This window comes from Gopherus evgoodei, chromosome 8 (assembly GCF_007399415.2).
Source record: "Gopherus evgoodei ecotype Sinaloan lineage chromosome 8, rGopEvg1_v1.p, whole genome shotgun sequence".
NCBI lineage: Eukaryota > Metazoa > Chordata > Testudines > Testudinidae > Gopherus > Gopherus evgoodei.
Window position 1 is genome coordinate 7,001,068 of NC_044329.1, and position 14,818 is coordinate 7,015,885.

At 50.7% G+C, this 14,818-nt stretch overlaps 1 protein-coding gene across 4 annotated transcripts in view; it reads left to right on the forward strand.

The window, feature by feature from the left end:
* CAMK2A (calcium/calmodulin dependent protein kinase II alpha) overlaps positions 1 to 14,818 on the forward strand; it is a 74,277-nt gene that overhangs the window by 11,966 nt on the left and 47,493 nt on the right. For all 4 annotated transcript variants that reach the window (XM_030571748.1, XM_030571750.1, XM_030571749.1 and 1 more), the window contains exon 2: positions 4,024 to 4,118. In XM_030571748.1, the coding sequence (XP_030427608.1) occupies positions 4,024 to 4,118 (95 nt within the window). The remainder of the gene's footprint in view (positions 1 to 4,023; positions 4,119 to 14,818) is intronic.

Below are 14,818 nucleotides of genomic sequence, written 5' to 3' on the forward strand. Positions count from 1 at the left end.
AGAAGGGTCTTGCCACCTAGAACCTGAGAGTGTGTGGCCACCACCAGAGCAACTGTCTGACCCACAGCGTCCCTGCAGCACAGCCAGGGCCTGAGAAGGCGGCGTGGGGCCTACAAGGAACAGACTGAACTGCCCTGATGTTCCAGAGACACCCCCTGCCCCCCACATTCCAGCTAAACCCTTTGCCCTCCAGGCTCCAGGGATATGAATAGTTCAGATCTTACAGAGGCCAAGAATAAATCTCAGGCTCCCACTGGACAGAGAGACAGGGAAAGTTCCTGTTTGGCTTTCTCGTCTTTCAAACTCTCCCAGAAGAGTCTCCTGTGGCTAGCCCTGCTGGCTGCAGCCATGTGACCCTGAGCAGTGCTTTCCAGCAGGGGCTCTGGGCGCGTAGGTTGGCTTCTCCATTGGGATTTCAATAAGTTCTTTACTGCAGCTTCTCGCACCCCGTTGCTTCCCCATTTCACTAAAGATTCATATTCAAACCAAATTGCCTACCTCCTCCCGCCCCCACCGGGAAAATCAATTGTTCATCAGTGCTGAGCAGAGAGCCTGTTTCCTGGTTTTATTCCTTTCCCATTTATGGGGGGAGTGGAGGGAAGGAAGGGGGGCAGGAGGGGGAATTGCTTTTGATTGTTGTTTGACTGATCTGAATGGCTGTAGAAGAAAGATCAATGAATGCGGAGTCCTAGCTCCTGTTTAGCAGGCCTGGTGTGGGTGGGGTTGTGCCTTGCCTTGCAGCTCGGAAACCTGGGTTCAAATCTGGAGCGAGGTCCTAAAGTGCAATGAGTTTGTTGGTCTCAGCTGGGTCAATGTTCCTAAACCACACCGCAGAATCTGGTGCAGAGACTCAGGACTGAGCTGTTAGGGAGGATGCTGGTCGTTGCATCCCACATGGAGGAGATGCCGCTCAGGTGATGGTTCAGGGAGATGCTGTTTCAGTTTTCTGATGGACTTCCATTTCCAACATTACTTTGCTCATTGCTTCAGGGGACAGTGGGGTCAGTGCCTTGGGAAAGCTCTTTGAGGGCTGAGCTCTGTGGTCCCTTTGGGTAGAGGCAGGAAGGGGAGAATGTCATGTGGAACTGTCCAATTCCCGGCAAAGGAGAGCGAACTCCCCTCTCCTATCACCTCCTTGGGCGCAGAGCTTTGTCTAAGCAGTTAGTGAACTGTGGCAGCCAGGGTAAGATAGTCATTTGTCTAACTCTTCAGCACATTCCCATGCTGATGGCTTCCATTCACTATGTTCCAAATATACCTGGCTCACCCTGTTTTCAGATGGGCTTTTTCCTGGAGGAGAAAGGGCTCAGTGATGCTGGGAACAAATGCAATAACCTTTTGTAACCCACCGGTGAGTGTGTGTGGCAGGTCCCCTCTGTGCCAATCCACAGAGAGTGCAAATTGTTACAGCTCCCACTTAAGATCTGGGTTCAGAATCCACTTGGACCACAAGTGCAGTGAAATTGGCAGGTTTCATTCTGTTGCCAAGTGGACATAGATACACATCATAAAAGTACCACACAGTCTGGCACCACCCAACGTGCTATGCAGCCTCCGCTCTGGAGAGACCCAGAGTGGGAACGGTAGGGGATGCTGCAGGTCAGACCAAGTGTGAAGGAAGGCACCCAGGGTTGAAATACCCAATATATGCTCAGTCACACATTTGTATAATCCCCCAAAATACACATGCATGATCCTGAGATGCATGTGCTCACTAATCACCTGCATGCTCCCAAGAAACACACACGTTCATTCACTCACTTGTGATCTGAAGAGCTATGACCTCCAATTCACCCCAGACATGAATTCACCAAGCTGAAGCACTCACATATGTGCCCAAGTTTTCCTGAGACACACACATGCCAACCTGCCCATGTGTTCCCAAGATGCCATGCTTAGATTCCTCCACCTGGCCGTGAAATTCACATGTGATTCCAAGACACACACTCACTCACAGAGTGATCCCAACACACATTTACTCATTCATCCATCATCTTAAAATACCCTGTGAGCTGCTGCTTGTAATAGATGCTTCTCCGTGAGTGGATTCTGAGCATTTGCTAGTGGAAGGGGCTTCTTGTGCCATAAATTCCCTGTTGCTGATCTGGGTTTTTGATACCGTGTTTGCATCTGCCTATGTGTATTATTACAGTAATTTTACAGTAGAAAGCACAATCAAAAGATAAAAAAGCAGCCACAATTAGTTTGTGAATAAAAGCCACTTTCATTTCTGTTACCCCTTCCTTAGTCAATATTATTGACAAAGGTTGCAATCTGTAGCGCAAGATGTTTGATAAGACAGAAAGTGCTTTTCACCAATCAAAGATCAGCCTGTTTGGGAGAGAAGAAAATGTGAAAAAAGCCAAGTGAATGTGCTTGATTTTGAGCTTTCCAGCAAACCAGGTAAAAGAGGGAGATAAACTGGTTGTTTTGCTAATACTGAATTGCTTGTCTCAAAGCCTGTGATACATGAAGGGGGTGAGGGGGAAGTAGCTTCCTTTGATGGACACCCAGCCAGCCAGTTAGCTGTAAAATCCCTGTTGGCATCTGTTCTCTGCTTGCTTTACTTGTAAAGGGTTAACAAGCCCACAGGTAAAAGAAAAGAAGTGGGCACCTGACCAAAAGAGCCAATGGGAAGGCTAGAACTTTTAAAATCGGGAAAGAAACTTTCCCTTTGTCTGTTGTTCTCTGGGCTGCAGGGATGGAGCAGCAATGCTGTGTAAGGCTTGAACAGGGTATGAAAATTCATCTCCCATCCCTAGAAGGAATTATTTGGATAGGGAATGTTCAGTTAGACACAATCAAGTTGATTTTTTATCTTGGCTTGTGGAGCATCTCTGTACTAACCCTAGATGCTTTTGTTTGCTTGTAACCTTTCAAGCTGAACCCCCAAGAAAGCTATTTTGGGTGCTTGATTTTTAGAATTGCTCTTTTAAAATCTAGCAAAAGCCTAAGTTCCAGATGTATTTTCTTCCTTTTTGTTTTTAATAAAATTTATCTTTTTTAAGAACAGGATTTTTGGTGTCCTAAGAGGTTTGTGCATGTTGTTTGATTACCTGGTAGCCACAGCTAATTTCCTTTGTTTTCTTTCTCAGCTCTTCCCCAGAGTAGGGTGAAAGGCCTTGAGGGTACCCCACAGGGAGGAATTCCCAAGTGCGCCTTCCTGGGTCCAAGGGTTGGGTTTTTTTCATTTGGGTGTGGCAGCATTTACCAAGCCAAGGTCAGAGAAAAGCTGTGACCTTGGGAGTGTAATACAAGCCGGGAGTGGCAAGTATTAATTTTTAGAATACTTGCGGGCCCCTGCCTTCTGCACTCGGAGAGACAGAGTGGGGATTCAGCCTTGACAGAGCCCTTGTCCCTGCCCTCCCAGAATCATCTCTCGGGATGGGAAGATTTTCCTAACAGTCTTGCCCATGCCATCTGTCACGGAGTGTGGGGAGTCCAGTCCTGCATCCCTCTTCCTGGGACCCACAGTGACTCTCAGCCAGCCAGTAAAACAGAAGGTTTATTGGACAACAGGAACACAGGTTACAGCAGAGCTTGCAGGCACAGTCAGGACCCCTCCATCGAGTCCTTCTGGGCTTTCAGGGTGCTTGGATCCTAGCTAGGATACCCTGAATTCCGCCCACACAGCCCCAAGCCCAAACTCAAACTGCTTCCCTCCTGCCACTCCCTTCCTTTTTCCCCCTTCCAGGGCAAAGGTGTTGACCTTTCCCCTCCCTTACCTAGCTCAGGTTACAGGCTCCGGTATCGTCCATCCCCTAAAGTCCTCCCCTGCTCTCCCACTCCCCACACAGACAGCCCCTGCTCCATCACACCATCTAGCTCTGTTTGGATGGGATAATCTCTGTCTTTCCAATCACATGAATTACCACTGTTGAGTCTATCCCTCCAGAACTCTCCTCATTGTGCAGAGTTCATATGTTTGTTTCTGTCTTCAAGTCTCCGATGCTGGCAGGTGCCATGTGACGCTCCTGCTTTTCCTTTTTAGTCCAACCCCTTTCTGGTTCTTGTCTCCCACAGAGGTGCCTTCTCAATCGTCCGGAGATGCGTGAAGGTGCTGGCGGGACAGGAGTACGCAGCCAAGATCATAAACACCAAGAAGCTCACTGCCAGAGGTAAGTGCACCGAAGTCTTGTGGCATACTTCCTGGGAGAAGGCGCCTTTCCACTGACTCCATTACCCTTATCCACCTCACACCTTCTCTGCTTGGACCAAAGTGAGCCTTGACCTTTAATAGCTCCTGCCTATTCTGCTCCGTGGTGGGAACTGCAGGAAGGAAGAAAGAGAAATGGGCATGTTTTCCTGAACAGTCGAACCCCCTTTATCGGCATGGAACCGGGGCCATGATGCGAAGGAGCCCCCAGCCTGTGTTTGGATAATGGGGTGCGGGTTTGCAGAGAAGAGAGGAAGAGCACAGAAAAGCCAGTTAGCCAAGCTAAGCTTTTACCTGCATGAAAAACATACCCTGAAATAACCCCCCTGGCCTATTAACACTCTGTGGGCTTGGGCCTGTGAGGGCTGAGTGCCCACAGCTCCCATTGACTCCAGTGGGAGGGGAGCATTCAGCGCCAGCCAGGATCGGGCCCTATCAGCAGGGCTAATTCTGGAGCCTCATATTGAGTAGTGGTGATGGTTTCTGTTCTCCCTTCCTCTGGAATCGTCAGCTCACTTCAGTTTCTCTGAAGCGCAGTTCCCGGCCTGTTTCCTTCCTGGTGGCGAAGCAGCCATCAGGCCGTGAGCAGTGATGCTTCCTGCTCGCTGCAGCTTGGGCCAGGAGTCTGTTGGCATTTCTAGAGGGTTTTTTTTAGCCAGCTGAACTCAGAAACCAAGCCCCTCTCTGCACTCAGTGGGGCTGCTCCATGTCAGTGTTTGCCAGGTGACCCCGTTCACACACAGCCAGCCCTGGGGGAATAGCAAACACAGGAGAGCATCAAAGAGCCTGGACAGATGAGAGGGGGAAGTGTGGCCGAGGGAGATGCAGTAGTAATGACAGAAGGAGATGCAGAGCACAGATACAAACAGGAGAGCTATAACCAAGCAGCTATAGATTTTAACTTTGATTCCTCAGTACTGTCCCAAGATGCCTTTCCCATGTCACTGGGGGCTGTGTGGCTGTAGGGGTAGAGAGGTGCTCATTAGAGAGCCTCCATTTTAAGCAGTGAAGGGGGTGGAGAAAGTGACTAGGAAAGTGTTGTTTACCCCTTGCCATAACGCAGGAAGCAAGGCTCCCCTGATGAAATTAACAGACAGCAGGTTTAAAATGAACATAAGGAAGCACTTCATTCACACAGCACCCAATCAGCCTGTGGAATTCATTCCCAGGGGATGTTGTGAAGGCCAAAATATAACAGGGTTCAAAAAAGAGCTAGATAAGTTCATGGAGGATCGGTCCTATTAGCCAATATGGCCAGGGATGCAGCCCCATGCTCCAAGTATCCCTGACTGCCAGAAGCTGGGATTGGACAACAGGGGATGGATCACTTGATAATTGCCCTTTTCTGTTCACTCTGTCTGAAGCATCTGGCATTGGCCACTGTCGGAAGACAGGCTCCCGGGCTAGCTGGGCCATTGGTCTGACCCAGTGTGGCCATTCTTATTTTCTAACCAGCACCCTCAGGGCATCCTCTCTTTTCGAAGGGCTCCAATCACGCTTTGCTCTTCCACCTGGGGACTCTGCTACAACCCCTGGCCAGCCTGTGGCTGGCTGCCCCAAGTGAATCAGACACCAGGAGAGCAGCAACCATGCACTGACCTTAGACAGGTGCCACAAGCTGCTGCCAATGGCAGAATGAAAATATTAGCAGGAGAACCCCACCCCCGCGAGCCCCTCTGTCCTCTGTATCTGAAAAGCCCTGCGAAACATGGCCCACTAGCAATGGAAAAAGAACTTATTTTCTTTTCCACCGGGGTCCTCTTTCCCAGTTCTCTTCAAAGGTGCCTGTCCCAGCCGCCTTGCTGCTTAGCCCCTGTAGTCTGCCACAGGCAATGGCTGTGCTTTGCAGAGAGGAAAACCTCTTCCACAGAAGAGCGTGGCTCATTGCGTTTGGTCCCAGCTGCTGTTCCATGCAGTCCCCACCATCTTTCCTCCCCCCTCTTGCTGCCAGCTACACACACGGATGCACATTGCCTGCAAAAAGTTGCATAATTGATTGTTGCTGTTCTTGGCGGAACGGGCTGCGCAAGGGATCGTCAGGGTCTCCGAGCCCCAAAACTGTCAAGAACGATGTAGGAACCATTTTTCTTCGCAACCGTAACAACTTGTGAGTCCCTGACAATCTCCTGCCGCTCTGCATGGCTCTCTGGCTCTGAAAGCAGACTGGGAGCAGACCTTCCACCTGGGTGAGCCTGGCAGCTTCGCTGCACTGGAATGTTTTGTCCTGCCACTGACCTGCTGTATTCAAAGGTTTTCATCCGCCTTCCTCTTTTGCTTTCACCTTCCCCAAGCTGAATGGGGCCATACCATGGGGCCAGCTCTCCCATGGCATTTAGTGGTCCACTGTCACTTTTAAAGGTGTGGGACTGAAAGCATGAACGACAGACATCTTGTATGTAGCCGTGTGGTGACTTTGACTGGGGGCATGTCGGCATGGGGGCTGGAAAGTGTAACTTCCAGCTTGAGCAGACGTACTGGAGCCGCAGTCACACCCTGTCACTGCAGTGTAGACATCCCCAAATGTTTTAGGCAGGGCACTGTAATGCTCCGTGGCCATCCTCACTCTTTTGAAAGTACCCCTCAGTCCTCTTCCATGGCTGGTGAGCTGCTCACAGAAGAGCGAGTGCCTTCTCCAAAACCCCGCTGCTTTGCAGGGTGGAGCTTCCTTCGTGGGAGTCATGAGGCCAGGTTCAGCAGTAACAAATGGAAGGGATTTGTTAATGAAGCTGCTGGATGCAGACAGCCCCTGTGGTTCTCTCCCAGGCTGCCTAAAGCCAGTCTGCGCTGCCTAGTGTCACTACACAGGGGGGCTGAGATTTTCTAAAGGGGCTAATAATTTTGGGTGCCTCTATTTTTAGGTGCTCAACTTGAGATGCCTGAACAGAACTTGTTCATGGGGGGCCAGGCACTCAGCAATTATGAAAATCAGGCCCCTTTCAGGTATCTCAGGTTGAGTAGCCAAACACTGGAACAGCTCAAATCACTTGCCTCTTGTGAAAATCTTGACCCTGGTCACCCAAAGTCCTAGCCTGGACTAAGCAGTGATGGTTGAGAGAGCTGGCCACACTGCATAGTGGAAGGTGCACTGTACAGTCAGGGGATGCAGGCATTGGCAAGGGTGCTGTGGCCTGGATCTCACACCTGGCAATGGAAGCCATGTTCCTGTCATGTTAGCAGCTGTGAATGGTCCATGGAGATGGGATGATGGAAAATCTGCTCAGCTTTGATTCATTGGTTTCCATTTTTCTGATGATCCAGCTGCTCTGATGGCAGAACAGCCTCTGGGACCAGACACGCCTAGAGGTGAGAGAGATTAGCTCTCCATGCCCCCTCCGTCCCTGCTCCTGTTGGCACTATGCCAACCGAGTCCCAAAGGGGGTGATGGTTTCTGTGAGGGGGACCAGACTGAGATTTCCAAATTATTTCAGAGGGGCCACTACAACCACCAGGCTGGTCTGGCTTTAAGCCTCTGATTGCCCTCCAAACCTCACTTTATTCCCCGCTGGCCTACCAAAGACTCCATCACAAAAGTCCCCTTCTTCTCCCACAGCATTGCCCTGGCTTTCCCCCTCCTCCAGTCTTGCTACAATTCCTGCATCATATTCATACTCCTTTGTGCTCACCTTCAAAGCTCTCCTACATCTCCTCTTCCATTTCCGACTGCTCCCCACCATGAGCCCTCCCCCTGCTAACTCCATCATGTTCCCATCATCTCCTCCCACACGGACTTCACCGCCTTCTTCCACACCTCCACCCCACCCCCCCCGGAACAGCCTAGTGACTTCACTCTCTTTCAGGCACTCCTCTGTCTTGGTCCTTGGCCTGACCTTTCTCCAGTACCCTCCTCTCTGGAGCTCCCCTCTCACATGCCTATTGTAGTAGGGTTACTAAAAGTGACATAATGACTCAAATGACTGTAACCCGCCCCCTCCCCCGAGGCTTTTAAACGACAAGAAAGTTTTCTCGAGAGCTTTTATTCCCATTTTCCCTAGTGTTGTCACCTACCAGTCCCCTCTCCCCGACACATCCTCTCAAGGGCTGATGATTTCTTTAGTCACGTTAGCTGCGTAAATAAAACCGTAAGCTTCTTGGGGCAGGGACTTGGTTTATATTATATCTGCAGAATGGCAGGCATCCCTATGGTTCTCTATACATAATGCAGGACAACAGCAGGAGCTGGCTATATTTTCATTCCCACTAGGGTAGATGCATGATTTCCATCTGTGGGTTCTTAAAAACTATAGGTTTAATCTGTTACCATAGCCTCTGAGAGTTACCCTGGTGATGTTCCTTTCACAGACTTCTCTACCAGGGGCCTAGTCTGATGTTCTGTTGTATGTACTTCGCTGTGTGTTTTAAAGGAAAAGTCTATAACGCGTTGTTGATGGAGCTGGGAGGCAGAGGACAAAAGGCATATAGTCAGGGAAGATTTATTGCCAAGAACTTAATCCAAGTGGGAACACTGTATTGTGTTTTATAACTGGATGGCATTCACATACTGTAAAGAAAATAGAACTGGTTTTATGTAATGTAATTTGTACTCAAAGTGCTAACCCACTTTCTGAAGTAGTGTGTAGGTGCAGTGCATGTATAGGCAAACACCACAGCCGTTGTGCACTCAGCTACAGCTCACTCTCAGCCTTAGACACGAGGACTTGTTTGGCTGGGAGAGGGAGTGTTTGCCAGGACACCTAGATTACCCCATACTCTTTCCCATAAGTGCTAAGAGGTCATTAACTTCCACCTGGACAGCTGGAGATGGGAAACCTTGGTTCAGTATCCCTTCCAAAGGAGGGCACTGGTCTGGAACAGCACTGAGATGCCGGCTCGGGGGAGGCAGCGCTTAGGTCCTGGGCTGGTTAGCAAGGCTCCCTCTCTCTTACTGAGACAACCTCACCAAATCTGAAACCGGGGGTTGTGGGAGTTTTTCTGGTTTGGCCAGGTGCCACCTCAGTCTGTGCAAGGCAATCGAGTTCTGCAGCTGGCAGCAGTGTTCTCCCTCTCCTCAGATGTTTCCCCATCTTTGAGTTGCCAAAAAAGGGAGTTTGTGTTTTCATTTTGGCTGCTGTGTGCGCTCAGGCAGCTATTCCTCACAGCAGCTCTGAGCACAGCATGCACATGTGTTGGACAGAGGGAGATGGTGGGAAGGGAATGCACAGCACCTTTGAATTCTTGACTGGCATTCTGGAGGGCGTTGTCACCTGCAGCAGAGCCCTCCATCTGTGTGGTTTTGAATTAGTCTGAATGAGAGTCCTGAAAATGAGCAAACTCTCCCGTTGTTTCTACCTGGCACCATTATTCATCTCTCCAAAGGTTTTAAAAAAAAACCAACCCCAATCATCTCCTTTCAGATCTTAAAATAGACCAGCATTTTGCAGGCTTCCCACACATAGCTCTGCCAGTGTACCACAATCGCGACCTGAAGCACTGCAGCTATTCCAGGCTTGATCTCCCACAAAGTTCTGCCAATGCACCTCTTTCCCAATCTGCAGCACCTCCTGATCTTTCAGTCCCGAACACATGAACCCAGCTCCACCAAGGCTCCTCAGCTCCCCTGCTACTCCAGACCTGGACTCTTATACAAATCTACCGACGTACCATAATCTGCAGTGCACCATGATATTCCAGGACTGGAGCGTCTCACAGCTCTGCCAGTGCCCCTTGTTCCTGACTTGTGAACTTCCACTGCTGCTCCAATCCTAGGTGGCTTTCCCTGAATTGAGGCCATCAACCATGTGGAGCTGCTGGTTGGGTTTATGAAATGGACAACCACCCATTAAGGTCTAGGGGAAATTCACCCATCTTGTTGTCTCAAACAAGCCTCCTTTAAAGGAGGTGAAAAGCTAGTGCATTAATTACCTCACCCCCCAACAGAATTTTTAATCCTTTGTAAAATAAATAAGCAAGCCACTGTCCGTCAGGAGCAGATGGTCGGATTCTTCTGGAGGGCTGAATGCTTGGCTTCTCCATGAAGATCGAAGTTGGCAGCAGAGAAGCCACCAGGCAGGAAGCATCACAGATTTCAGGGCTTCCTAAAAGACCAGAATGAATTACTTTCTTTCTCTTCCCCCGTCCCCTTTTGTCTTTTGTGTCTTCATTGGTTCCCTCTTTGTCCTCTTCTCAGGCTTCTATTAGTCTACCCCTCCAGCTGTAGCCCAGCATCTTCACCCTTAAATACAGCCTTACTCTACCTGCTGACCTGGATCGAGTCACCAGCATCTCTTGTCAGCCATCCACCCAGCAGAGTCTTAATAGTGCTACTGTTTCACCAGTGTCAGGAAGCTAGTTGTGATCCTTCCACCAAGACCTCTACTGGGCGCAAAGCATACCTGGGATAGGGTGGAGGAGCAGCATCGCTGCTAACTGTTAGAGCCCCAGGGTCATGATCGAATGCAAGGGGCTGTCTGCCTCCCGTGAGGATGAATCATATGATGGATGTGAATCACCCTGGAATACAGGAGGAGGGGAGGGAAAAGGGGATGAGAATTGACGGATGCTCGTCTTCAAAGCCCCCACATTGCTGCTGAGGTACAGAAGGGCGGGGGCAATACCAGAGGCCCAGTGTCCTCTAAGACACTGAGTACGAATTGTGGTTCTTCAGCCATTGCTTCTTGAGTCTGAAGAAGTTTTAGTGACAAATCTGGCCTCTCTCTCCATGTCCAAGGGGTTTTCTGGGCACACAATTCAGGTGAAACCCGCAAGAGCCAATGGCCTTTGAAAGCAGTGACTTTGATTTAAATCCAGATCCCCTCCAGCCATACACAGATATCACTGGCAACGCATCTTCTAAGGACAAAGGTTCCCTGCTCTCTGCCATGTTCCAGTGCCACTAGCTTTTGTTTGGAGTAGGAGGAGGGATTCCCCCTCCCTGCAGGACCAGCGCTAGGGGTTTGAGCGCCCTAGGCTGACGGCAATTTTGCCGCCCCGCGCGCTGGTCCCGTGGCTCCCGTGGAGCTGCCGCAGTTGTGCCTGCGGACGGTCCGGTGCTCCGTGGCGCCGGTGGAGCTGCCGCAGTGGTGTCTGCGGGAGGTCCACCGGAGCCACGCGAGCAGCCGACCGTCCGCAGGCATGATTGCGGCAGCTCCACGGGAGCTGCCTGCCGCCCCCTCCGGACACCCTGGGCTGCTAGCTGCCGGCTGCCGCGGCAGCGTCCTGACCCAGGGGACACCCTGGACTGCCGGCTGCTGCGGCGGCTGGCAGCCTGGGGTTTCCCTGGGCCAGGGGACCCCCACCCCTGGGCTGCCGGCTGCCGCGGAGGCGCCCTGACCCAGGGGACCTCCTGGGCTGCAGGCTGCTGCAGCAGCGCGCTGACCCAGGGGACCCCCTGGGCTGCGGGCTGCCATGGAGGCGCCCTGACCCAGGGGACACCCTGGGCTGCTGGCTGCTACCGGCAGCTCAGACTCCCTCTCTGTTCCAGCAGCAGCGGCTGCTCAACCATTTAAAAAAAAATTGGGGGGCGCTTTTTGGTACCCTCAAATCTCGGCACCCTAGGCAACCGCCTAGTCCGCCTAAATGGTTGCACCGGCCCTGCCTCCCTGGCCTGTGCAGCTCATGTGAAAGACACAGCCATTTCTCAGCCATGCACCTTTCATTTTGATGCTGCATATTTTGTGGTGTGTATAAAAAGATTTTCTGTTATCCCGTCGGGGCACTTTTCTGCGAGCACCTGTCCCTGCACATGCACGACTGGCAGGTCAGTAGGAAAAGCTGTGCTTACTTTCCCCTTTGCGGCGTCAGTCAAACAGCCTGGGGTAAACAGTTCAAGCATCTCAAGGTTTCCACACAATTCCATTAGTGGCAACTAATTGGATTGGAGGGTTCCTACTGGACTAACAAACCTTTAGGCTATGGGATCACAGGTGCCCAGGCTAGTAATACCTGGAAGTTACCTTTTAGTGGCTTTACTATATGTGGACTCAGTTGTTGTTTTAGTCCTGTTCCTGGTGGCAAAATAACAATATTGCTTGGTGCCTTTGGTTGCAATCTTAGAGGGAAGATTTAACACCCCCACCCGCCATAGTTGGTCTTTCTGTGCCAAGATTGGGGTGGCCCAGGGGAAACCAGACTGCTGATGTAACTGTTCTGTCCAGCGCCGGCCAGGCTCCAGGGCTGCTGCTTTATCTCCTCTCGCCATCTCGGATCCATTTAGTTTGTTTCTCACTATTTATTCTCGGTACCTTTTGTGCTTTAGTAAGTGCTAACCCCCTCCTGGCTGCCTCTGCTGTCAAACGCCCGAGTTGTGACTTTGCAGTCATTTCAGTGGTGACAGATTGCGATGGTACAAATGCAGGACCAGGCAGAAGGAAAAGCTGGAGGTTGGGGGAGAGACACTTATTCTGAATCTCAGAATGACAGGGATGGGCAGGAGCAGGGCTAGGGGGTTTGCTTTCCAAAATCTTATTAGTCAAGTAATCCAAACCTGGTTCATTTGGATCTATATCCCATTTATTAATGGCCTCAGAGCTCAGAGAAATGGTTCCCGTTTTGTCTCACTTCTAATAATGCTTTGCACAGCTGCCTCTCACAGGATCTCCATGCGTTAACGAAGTTAGCCCTTTGAGGCATAGGGAAGTATTAGCATCTTCATTTCATAGATAGGGAAACTGAGGCACAACAGGTCAAAGGACACAGGAAGACTGGAGGCAGAGCCAGAAGGGTAGCCTGGGTGTCCTGCCTCCCACTCCTGTGCTATCCTCCCTCAGGACACTAGCTAAGGGAAGCATAGAAAAGATCTGCCAAATCAGCTGCTGTTTTCAGGAATCATTTCCCCTTTCAAGGGCACTCCATGCCTCCCCACAGAATTCTTCTCAATAAGCAAGGTCTTTTACCAAAATAATAATGGTACCTAGCTCTTCTATTGTGATTTTCATCAGTAGCTCTGAAAGCACCTTGCAAAGGAGGTCAGTATCATATTTTCCCCAATTTACAGATGGGAAAACTGAGGCATAGAGCAGTGACATGACTTTGGCAAGGTCACCCAGCAGAGACAGGAACAGAATCTAGCTCTCCTGTGCTCTATCCAGTAGGACACACTGCCTTCCTAGTTCCTTTCCCTTTATTCCTGCTCATTCCCTGCTATTTCCCTATCCCAAAGTACAAACCCAAGATCAAGCATAGAGCGAGAAAGTGCCCATGCAATCCTAGCATGTTCAACTCTCGCTGGGAGCGTGCAGGAATCCAAGGGGTGAAATCTGTCTCGTTAGTATGGTGTGCTCAGTGAGAGGCCGCCTGGACCCGAGGAAGCATTTGTGTTGTAGCATGAAGGTGTGCTGGGGAAGAGACAGAATTGACAGTGCTGGGCGGGGGCAACCTGCTATTCAGGCATTACAAGGCAGCGAGAGCACAGACTTTGAGAAGTGAAGCTCATATCACCTGCCAGCCTGAGGGAGAGAAAGAGGGAGAGCAACCCAGCCCCACTCTGCAGCCCTGTGATTGGAGGTGACTCTCGCTCTTTACAGCCTTTGACTCACACGCTGGGAGGCTGCTCTGCTGCAACGAGTGGAACTGCACCCTTCTGTGAATTAGCCCGGGGCCTCCATCCTGCTAGGGGAATGCCCCCAGGACTGCTGTGCCCATGCACTTAGCTTTCTCAGCGCTCCTCCGGCGTGTGCAGCAGGGCTGGAGCTCAGCAGCTCACGACAGGGAAAGCTGCTCAGCATGGTGAGTTGCCTTTGGCCTGGAGGAGCCCTCCAATGTGCCAGGGCTTGTTGTGGTCTGCGGGGCTTTTCTGCTCCTTTCTTCCTTAGACAAATAAAGGGAGGTGGTAACATTATTGGGGTCCACTGCAGGCCAAGTGACCGAGCAAATTGTGTCTTGTCTGATTCTCAGACCATGCCCGTGACCATGTTACCTGAGCAAAGTGGCATCCCTGCCAAGTCCCTGGCTCCTGCAGTGTTCTCCATGTAGCCAATCGCAGGGCCTCTCTTGCCACATGTGCCAGGGGAAGTGCTGCCTACTTCCTCCTTGACATGGTGTGGCAGGTACTCTCAATGAGTGATGCCTGATAACAGAGAGCCCAGGTGGGCAGGTAGAAGAGCGAGACAAACAACAGCAGGAACGTCTCTGGCCTGTGTTGTACAGGAGATCAGGCAGGGATGATTGTAATGGTTCCTGCTGGCCTTACAAATATATGAAAAGCCAGTGGGAATGTGCTTCTCAGGGCAATTCATTGGCTGTGCTGGAAGAGACCACGAAAAAGTTTACTGCGGCTCTGGGCTGTGCATACAAAAAGATCCCAGGGAGTGGTATGGATTGTCTCTGTACAGGCCTGCTGTGACTGCATCTGGAATGCTCTGTTCTGCTTTATTCTGTGTAGATTTTTATATCATGCATATCACCAGAGTATATGAGCCCAGCACGTTAAATGACGTGACTATGCATTACCGTCTGGCCACCCCATAATTGGAAAGAAGTTGATGAAATGGAGAGATTTGAGGAGTTCAGAAACTCAGCCAGAGGTTAGGGGTTTATCACAGGAGTGGATGGGTGAGGTTCTGTGGCCTGCAATGTGCAGGAGGTCAGACTAGATGATCATGATGGACCCTTCTGGCCTTGAAGTATTTGAGTCTAAGCTGAGTCCAAGTCTTTGAGTCCAAGGACAGGGGGATGAATTCTGAGCAAAGATGCCGAGAACTCAACTTGTATAGTTTAGCAAAGCAACGG